Source organism: Schistocerca piceifrons, chromosome 2, assembly GCF_021461385.2.
Source record: "Schistocerca piceifrons isolate TAMUIC-IGC-003096 chromosome 2, iqSchPice1.1, whole genome shotgun sequence".
NCBI lineage: Eukaryota > Metazoa > Arthropoda > Insecta > Orthoptera > Acrididae > Schistocerca > Schistocerca piceifrons.
In genome coordinates, this window is record NC_060139.1 from 619,495,873 (window position 1) to 619,505,553 (window position 9,681).

Sequence of the window (9,681 nt, forward strand, 5' to 3'; positions counted from 1 at the left end):
TGAAAAATGGTTCATGTGGTCTCAATTTTAAAGTACAAATATAATCTTTTACTCTACCTGGCTTCTCATTGAAAATGCTACTATATTCCCACATGAATCCCTCCGGGACATCTTTTCATTGATACTTAAATTGTCTGCTGAGTCAACTTTATCCAGTACTAATTGAGAAAAATCATCACTAAACACCTAGTTATCAAAGTACTCATTATCTTTGTCTAAATAATTTCTGTCATCAGATACTTTGACTCTTCTTAAATTATTTGCTACAATCCTCATCAAACATCATGTATAATTTAGTTTCACCAGGAACCCCAGATTTTGGCACAATAAAATTTCACTTCGTATTTGACCAATCAAACCTAGCATTAACTTTCAGTATCCAATTCATCCCTAACACCATGTGCTCATTCAGGTCAGTTGTTACCAAACACACTTGCTCAAATACAGCATCACTGACATTAAATGAAATTAATGCTTGCCTGCTGATTAATTTACTAAGTTTCCCAGAGGCTCCTTTAATTTTAACACCAGTAATTGGAAATTCAGTTTACTGTGCAGTATTCTTTAGTCTATCTCTTAATTTACGAGAGACACCACTTACCGGTCTACCAGTGTCCAGTAGACAAACTCCATTCCAGTTGCCTATAGATATTTCAATATATAGACTACTGAGTATTTATAGTTATTACTTCCATCCTCTTCAGCCAATAAATCATCTTCAATATCCCTAAAATTTAAATATGCATTTATTTGATCCTCATTTCCTAACTTAGGTTGTAAAGTACTTAAAGGTAGCTTACAACTATTGTTTTTGAATTTAATACTACCACAATAATCACCTTTTGCTACAGATTTCTCATTCTCTTCCAATAGTTTCAGTATCTTATCACTAATTAGCTTATCTTCATCCTCCTTACTGTAACAACTATGTAATATCTTACTGACCTCAATGGGTATCAACTGATATTCATGTACCCGTTTCTCCGATTCCAAATAATCATATCCTATCATTCTATTATTCATATCATTGTCTGGTACTTCCACATAAACCATATCATCTAATTCATCATAAAATACAACATCAGCATCAGCATCAACAGCATAAAAATACTCATTAGCAACATTATCTGCACCTACATGAACCTTGACTTCAACTACACACGTCCTCACATCACAATCACTATCAGAAGTACTAGAACTTGTACCAGCGAGCACATAAACATAATTTAACTTAGGTATATGATCCTTACTTTCTGTCACATCTTTTTCAGACAATACTGAAAATTCATCGTCACAAAATAAGCTAACTAAATTGTACTCATCAGCATCCTACTATTACTAAACACACAACTCTCATCAAATAAGTTAGCCAAATCATCTGTACTAAGATTAAAATTATTTTCTGCTTTACTAGTATCTTCACTTATTTCCATCATCATGAAGTCTGAAAATGTTTTATCATAATCAGCTCTGTTTATCTGGTAGTTATTCTGTCTATTGTGGTGTCTGTGACCTGAATTGCTTCTAGCCAGATTTCTGTAACTGTTCACTTCAAACTGACAGGCTTGCAATGAGCTGCTTACCTGTTTTCCTGATTGTTATTTTCATGGGATATGTTACCATTTCTGCTCTGCTCTGCTCATTTCTATTATTATTCTGGTTGTTACCAAAATTATTATTACTTCTACTACCATTGTTGTTGTTGTTGTTGTTGTTGTTGTTGTTGTTCTGGTGGTGTTGTGACGACCCTCCATTCTGAAAATTGTTCTCTCAAGCATGATCTAATTTATCTAAATATTTCTGAAAGTCCTCAATAGTGTCATCTGGTCCGTAAACAAGACTCCACTGAACACAGTTGGGTAAACGCTGCTTCAGCGCATCAATTTGGATTACTTCATCAAGTGCTTTATCTAAATGTGCTGAAGTCCTAAGCTGCTTCTCACAAAATTCTTGCATTCTCATATCTCCTACTTCCATTCAAAAATTCTGATTTTATTTGCGCCTGCTTATTTTGTGACCAAAATCTGTTTAAAAATAATTTTTCAAACTCCACAAATGTCATTTCTGGGTTAACATGCTGGTTAGCCCAGGATAAAGCTTCTGCATCTAAAAATAGTGTAGCAAATTTCACTTTCATTTGTTCAGGCATGCCCGTGCTAAGCTGTCCTCACAAAAAATCACCAAGAAAAATTTTCATAATAACATTATAGCAATTGTTTTGAAGCATGTTATTACCACTATATATACTACTAAAATATTAGTCTCTAGATTTACAACTTTAGAGTTGACTGTTTGAAGACCCCCCTGCGGGTTCAGGGGTAAGAATAGGCCCGCGGTATTCCTGCCTGTCGTAAGAGGCGACTAAAAGGAGTCTCAAACGTTTCGGCCTTATGTGATGGTCCCCTGTCGGGTTTGACCTCCATATCTCAAAATTTTTCCGAAGAGCGAGCCGATTGGGGAAGGGCGCCTTATTTGGTGCATTGTGTCCGTGTTGTGTTGAGAACTTTCGCCATCTTATTCGTCATTGCATTGCAGTCTTGCCCGTTCTCCATCGCTTGGGCGTGGATGCGCTCCTGCGTGCACTTTCTGCCAAGCACTGTACAGGGCCATTTTCTGCACTGACGACGCCCATGGACCACAAGTCACCTAACATCCAGCACGGTAGCCAGTCCGTTGTGGTGGGGCCGCCATGTACCCTCTTGGTTGTAGCCCCCTGACAACACAGGGATCGCTCTACTGATGCCTGCGCCGTTCACTCCCCACGTATGCCAAGGAGTAGATGCCCATCTCCCTGGGGCATCAGGACTCCCAGCAATGGCCATCCTGCCAGGTGGCTATTGCTGTGGCTGGGTGGAGCCCGTGGGGAGGGCCCTTGGTCGGAGTAGGTGGCATCAGGGCGGATGACCCGCAATGAAGCGTGGTACATCATCTATCACTGGTGGGCCTCCACCAGCATTCTCTAAGCGATCGAGGTCTAACCTCAACGGGAAGAAATTTGATCAGAGATCGTTTCCCTCCCTAGCTACTCCATGGGAGGAACGTCTTGTTCAAGAAGACAGTGGAGAATATTCACCCCGGTACCTCGTGTGTACGCGGGTTGATGGAGAATCATTCATGTCGACCAAGCCCCAGTTTTTTGTGGAGCATTTAGAGGACAAGTTCGGGGAGGTGAAGGGCTTGTCCAAGATGCGCTCTGGTTCTGTGCTCATCAAAACGGCATCCTCTGCCCAGTCACGGAGGTTGCTCAATTGTGACAAGTTGGGGGATGTTTCCGTTAACATCACGCCGCATAAGAGTCTCAATATGGTCCAGGGTATTATATTCCACCGGGATCTTCTTCTGTAGTCCGACGATGAATTACGCGCCAACCTCGAACGACGAGGTGTTCACTTCGTCCGGCGCGTCCATCGGGGTCCGAGGGATAATCAGGTAGCCACCGGTGCCTTCATCTTGGCCTTTGAGGGTGATGTCTTACCCGAAAAGGTTAAGGTGATGGTTTACCGTTGTGATGTGAAACCATATATCCCTCCTCCGATGCGGTGTTTTAAATACTGGAAGTTCGGGCACATGTCATCTCGCTGTACTTCCAGCATCACGTGTCGGGATTGCGGACGTCCTTCGCATCCTGATACTCCATGTGCTCCGCCTCCCATCTGTGTTAACTGTGGAGAACACCATTCCCCCTGCTCACCGGACTGTCGGATCTTCCAGAAGGAAAGGAAGATAATGGAATATAAGACCCTGGACCGCCTGACCTACACCGAGGCAAGGCGGAAATATGAGTGGCTACATCCTGTGCCCATGACATCCACCTATGCCGCTGCTGCAACAGCGGTCCGATCCTCTCCCGTGTCGTCACGTACTGTTGCCTCTCAGCTATGTCACAATAAACCGGCCCCCTTGGTTGTGGGGGGCACTTCGCCCTCTGTTGCTCCATCTACTCCAGGAGCAACACCACCCCAACCATCGGGGACATTCGTCCCCCCTTCCCAGACGGAGAAGCGTAGGGCTTCTTCGGCTACTCTAGCCAGGAAGGGGTCCCTTGGGGCCCTCCCTTCCCAGGCTTTGCCCAGTGTCAAAGCGGACACCCGCAAAGTTTTGAAACAACAACCGGTCGCTGGTCATAGGGCTTCACGGTCGTCTTCCGTCCCTGAGACTGACCCAGTGGGGCCCTCCCAGCCAGACCCTCCCAAGGCACAGGGGGCGAAGCAGTTGAAGAAAAAGGCTCCCAAGCATCCTGACATTGCGGTGGCACCTGTCCCACCGCAACCTTCAAACTCTGCGTCTGAGGACGAGGTGGAGATCCTCGCATCCGCTGAGAACCTCGATCTCGCCAGTCCCTCCGATGCCCTGGAAAGCACTGGCACAGGTGCTCACTTGGAGGCAGCAGGTGACCCAGCGGCGTAATCTGCCTTCCCCGACCCATCACGCCCTTCCCAGCCATGGCCAATACAGTGGAACTGCAGCGGTTTCTTCCACCATTTAGCTGAGCTCCGCCAACTTATCAGCCTTCGCCCTTTCTTCTGCATTGCTCTCCAGGAAACTTGGTTTCCAGCGATGCGAACCCCCGCCCTCCGTGGCTATCGGGGTTATTATAAGAACCGAGCAGCTTATGAAAGGGTGTCTGGTGGCGTCTGCATATATGTCCTTCACACTCTGCACAGCGAGTCTGTCCCTCTCCAGACGCCTTTAGAGGCTGTCGCTGTACGCGTGTGGACGCCACAGGCTGTTACCGTCTGCAGTCTTTACATTCCACCGGATGGTGATGTCTCGCAGCATGTCCTGGCTGCACTGGTCGCCCAATTGCCGCCACCTTTCTTGCTATTGGGCGACTTCAACGCCCATAACCCTCTGTGGGGTGGGTCAGTGGCCACAGGTCGAGGCGCCATCGTTGAGCATTTATTGTCGCAGCTCGATCTCTCGCTGTTAAATGATGGTGCCTTCACACACTTCAGTGTGGCGCATGGCACCTACTCCGCCATTGACCTTTCCATCTGTAGCCATAGCCTCTTACCGTCTGTCCAATGGAGTGTGCATGACGACCTGTGTGGTAGTGACCACTTTCCGCTCTTTTTGTCACTACCACAGCGTCACTCTTCTGGGCGCCCTAGCAGATGGGCTATGAATAAGGCTGACTGGGATTTGTTCTCCTCCACTGCCGCTTTTGAGCCTCTCTCTACTGATGACATTGATGCGGTGGTTCAATCGGTCACCACCGGCATCGTTATTGCCGCCGCGTCTGCCATTCCCCGTTCTTCTGGGTCCCCTCGGCGGAAGGCTGTGCCTTGGTGGTCCCCTGAGATCGCTGAACGATTAAAGATCGCCGGCGGGCGCTCCAGCGTCACAAGCGACATCCCTCCTTAGCCCATTTTATCGCCTTCAAACGGCTGCGTGCGCGGGCCCGCCTTCTCATCCGCCAAGGCCAGAAGGAGTGCTGGGAGCGGTATGTGTCCACCATTGGCCTCCATATCACTCCCTCGCAGGTCTGGGCCAAGATTCGACGCGTCTACGGCTGTCGGACCCCTGCCAGCATCCCTGCGCTCTCACTGAATGGAGCCATTTGTACTGACTCCGACGTCATTGCAAATCGCTTAGCAGAGCATTTTGCTATCAGTTCCGCTTCTGCGAATTACCCCCAGGCCTTCCGCTCCATTAAAGAGCGGATGGAACGTCGGAGCCTTTCGTTCCGCACCAACCACCCGGAATCTTACAATGCTCCATTCAGTGAGTGGGAATTTCGCAGTGCCCTAGCTGCTTGCCCTGATACTGCTCCTGGGCCAGATGGCATCCACTGTCAGATGCTGAAACACCTTTCAGTGGCCTGCCAGCGGCGCCTTCTCGATCTTTACAACCGTCTTTGGGTCGAGGGGGAGTTTCCGTCGCAATGGCGGGAAGGCATTGTCATCCCCGTTTTGAAACCTGGAAAGACCCCTCTGGAGGTGGACAGCTACTGTCCCATTAGCCTCACCAACGTTCTTTGCAAGTTGCTTGAACGGATGGTGAGCCGGCGCTTGCATTGGGTACTGGAGTCTCGGGGCCTTCTGGCTCCATCTCAGGGTGGGTTCCGTAGAGGCCGCTCCGCCACCGACAATCTGGTGAGCCTGGAGTCGGCCATCCGTACTGCTTTTGCCCGCCGTCAGCACCTGGTCGCTGTCTTTTTCGACATGCGGAAGGCGTACGATACGACATGGCGTCATCACATTCTTTCTATGCTTCATGGATGGGGCCTTCGTGGTCCTCTGCCGATTTTTATCCGCAATTTTCTGTCGTGTCGTACTTTCCGCGTGTAAGTCGCGGCCTCTTATAGTTCCTCCCACGTCCAGGAGAACGGTGTGCCACAGGGCTCTGTTTTAAGTGTCTGTCTGTTTTTAATAGCCATTAACGGTCTTGCTGCGGCCGTGGGAAATTCTGTCTCCGCTTCCCTGTATGCTGACGACTTCTGCCTTTATTACAGCTCTACTGGCATTGCAGCTGTTGAACGTCAGCTACAGGGCGCTATCCGTAAGGCGCAGCCTTGGGCTGTAGCGCATGGGTTTCAGTTTTCGGCAGCCAAGACCCGCGTTATGCATTTCTGCCGGCGCCGAACAGTCCATCCTGAGCCGCGGCTTTATCTTGCCGACGAACTCCTTGCTGTGGTGGAGACCCACAGGTTTTTGGGGTTGGTTTTCGATGCCCGGTTGACTTGGCTGCCTCATATCCGGCAGCTTAAACAGACGTGTTGGCGGCATCTAAACGCTCTGAGATGCTTGAGCCACACCCGCTGGGGCGCCGACCGCTCTACCCTGTTGCGGCTCTACCAGGCGTTAATCCAGTCCCGTCTGGGTTATGGGAGCCTGGCTTATGGCTCAGCATCCCCATCTGCGTTACGGGTGCTGGACCCAATTCTCCACAGCGGGATACGCCTTGCCACTGGTGCTTTCCGCACCAGCCCTGTGGACAGCGTACTAGTGGAGGCAGGTGTACCTCCACTGCGGTTCCGACGCCAACGTTTGCTGGCCGCTTATGCTGCCCATGTTCTAAGCTCGCCCGGGCATCCAAACTATCGTCTCCTGTTCCCGCGGTCGGTCGTCCGTCTGCCAGAATGTCGGCCCCGGTCTGGTTGTACAATAGCGGTCCGCGTCAAAGAGCTTCTCTCTGGGCTTCAGGGTTTCACTGTTCCACCTCCTTTCCGGGCTACTTTGCATACACCCCCATGGTGTGTTCGTCGCCCTTGACTTCGGCTCGACTTGGCACAGGGCCCTAAGGACTCAGTCCCTCCAGAGGCCTTCCGCCGCCGCTTTTATTCCATCCTGGCCACGTATCAGGGCTCTGGTGTTGTTTACACTGACGGTTCGATGGTTGCTGGTCGTGTCGGATATGCGCTCACTCTAGGGGACCATTCTGAACAACGTTCCTTGCCGGATGGCTGCAGCGTTTACACTGCTGAACTGGTCGCCATCTTTCGTGCCCTAGAGTATATCCGCTCCTGCTCAGGTGAGTCCTTTGTTATCTGTAGCGATTCCCTGAGCGGTTTATGAGCTCTCGACCAGTGTTTCCCTCGTTCTCGTCTGGTGATGGCTATCCAGGAGTCTCTGCATACTCTCGCCCGTTGCGGCCGCTCTGTGGTCTTTGTGTGGACCCCCGGTCATGTCGGTATCCTGGGTAACGAACATGTTGACCGCCTGGCGAAAGAGGCCACCAGTAAGCCATCTCTGGACGTTGGCCTCCCAGAGACTGATTTGCGGGCAGTCTTCCGCCGCAAAATCTTGGCGCTTTGGGACGATGAATGGCGCGAACTGACAATGCGCAATAAACTCCGTGCTGTCAAGGGGACGACGGCTGTGTGGTGGTCGTCCCTGCGAGCCACTCGCAGGGACTCAGTAGTTCTTTGCCGGCTCCGCATTGGCCACTCCCGGCTGACACACAGTTATTTACTGCGCCGGGAGGACCCTCCTCTATGTCGCTGTGGGGTGGCTTTGACAGTGGCCCACATTTTGATGGCCTGCCCCCTTTTAGCTGTGGTCAGGCAGACATTTGCGCTGCCTGCTACGCTCCCTGCCCTTTTAACAGACGACTCCACTATGGCTGACTTGGTTTTACGTTTTATTTGGGCAGGGGGATTTTATCATTTAATCTGAGCGTTTCTGTTTTATTTTATTGGTTTGTGTTGCTTCTGGCCTTTGGCCTATGATTTTATACTGACTTTTTAATGTGTTTCTAAGTGGTTGGCTTTTCCTTTTTTCTTTCTATGGTCGGCCAACCACCGTCAAACTCTGTGTGGTTTTAGTTCGTTTTGTCTTGTCTTTGTCTCAGTTTCTCTTGTTCTGTATCGTCTGTGGTCTCTTCTGTTCCTCGTTTTTATTCTCTGTGGATGTTCTTTGTATTTGGACAAAGGGACCGATGACCGTAGCAGTCTGGTCCCTTTAATCCCCCCAAACCAACCAACCAACCAACTGTTTGAAGATTATTTGTTACTTCATTCACTTTGCTGTTTACAGAAGATATTTGTTCTGAAACAAGTACAGAATTTACTTTTAGCTTTTCATCAATGAAGTTATTTTCTGTTTCAGTATAAGTCTGTATGTTATGCAACTCTGTTTTTCATCTGTCGGGTTCGTCAATGACAATGTTTCCTGTTAATTTTACTCATTTGTCAACTATGGCGACACATTTGTTAACTTGCTGTAATTCAGCAACAGCAAAGTTCTTCAGACAATCCACTTCAGATTCTACATTGTCTACTCTTTCATGTACATTGTTTATTTGTCTGTCTGCCTTATAAACATCTTCCCTGATTGCTTTTAGTTTCTGGTCCATTTTTTTGAGAGCATTGTCTATTTTTCTGAAATTATTTTCAGCATCATCTCTATTTTTTTTTTATTTTGCACAAAGTTTACCATCTAGTGACTTGTATAATTGTTCCAATAAATTTTCTGGTTGTTGAAATCCATGGAAAGGTGAAATTATATTACTTGCTGACTTCTTGTGGCTGTGAATGTTTATATTCAGCATCGATGCATGCAGCTGCCAACCAGATCTTGTTGTGATTCTGGCTTGGTCACTATTTATGTTGTTTCTACTCATTTTAATTAATTTTGCACAACTTGATGAGATGATTTTTAAACAACTTCCAATACCTATCTTTCCTATATTATTTGCAAAGTATCACATGCAATTATTTTTGCCTGACTGACATTAGCAATCAAATTTCACTTCCTATCAGTTTACTGTTTCACTACCCTGTTAAATAAATAATATATTTGGTCCTCATCTGACAATCCATGCTGCTGACTGTTGGTGTTGGTCCATTAAATTCATACATCCACTTTTTTCGTACAGGTCCTTGTTTCTATTCACGTTCCAGTAATGGTATATGGCACAGTGTTATTTAAGCAATTATTTCACCTGAAACTTAATGACCATTAGCATACAATGCAGTTTTATACACATCCCAGCTCCTTTAAGCATGTTATAATAAAATGTGGCGAAAATGTTTATGTGCAGTTTGGGATGTGTATCATAGTTTAACCCAAGAAAAACAATGGTCACTCTCTATATAAGTATTTCATACAACATTTTACAACACATTATCAGCATTTAAAAAATCCTCCGCCAGTTTTATATGTATCTTGTGTAATCCGGGGTGCTGCTTCTTGATGTTGCCATAGGTTCATTTTGATGTTACTGCATGGTCGCATGGAT

The 9,681-nt window shown here is 47.4% G+C and overlaps 1 protein-coding gene across 1 annotated transcript; it reads right to left on the reverse strand.

Annotated features, from left to right (window-relative positions):
• Positions 1-334: 334 nt before the first annotated feature.
• Positions 335-8,629, reverse strand: LOC124775676 (ras guanine nucleotide exchange factor P-like). The gene is made up of 6 exons (XM_047250504.1): positions 8,626-8,629; positions 8,422-8,540; positions 1,584-1,755; positions 1,340-1,444; positions 690-1,277; positions 335-513 (listed from the first exon to the last, which is right to left on the reverse strand). Exons 1-6 carry the CDS (start codon positions 8,627-8,629, stop codon positions 335-337), a joined length of 1,167 nt encoding a protein of 388 aa, XP_047106460.1.
• Positions 8,630-9,681: the final 1,052 nt, after the last annotated feature.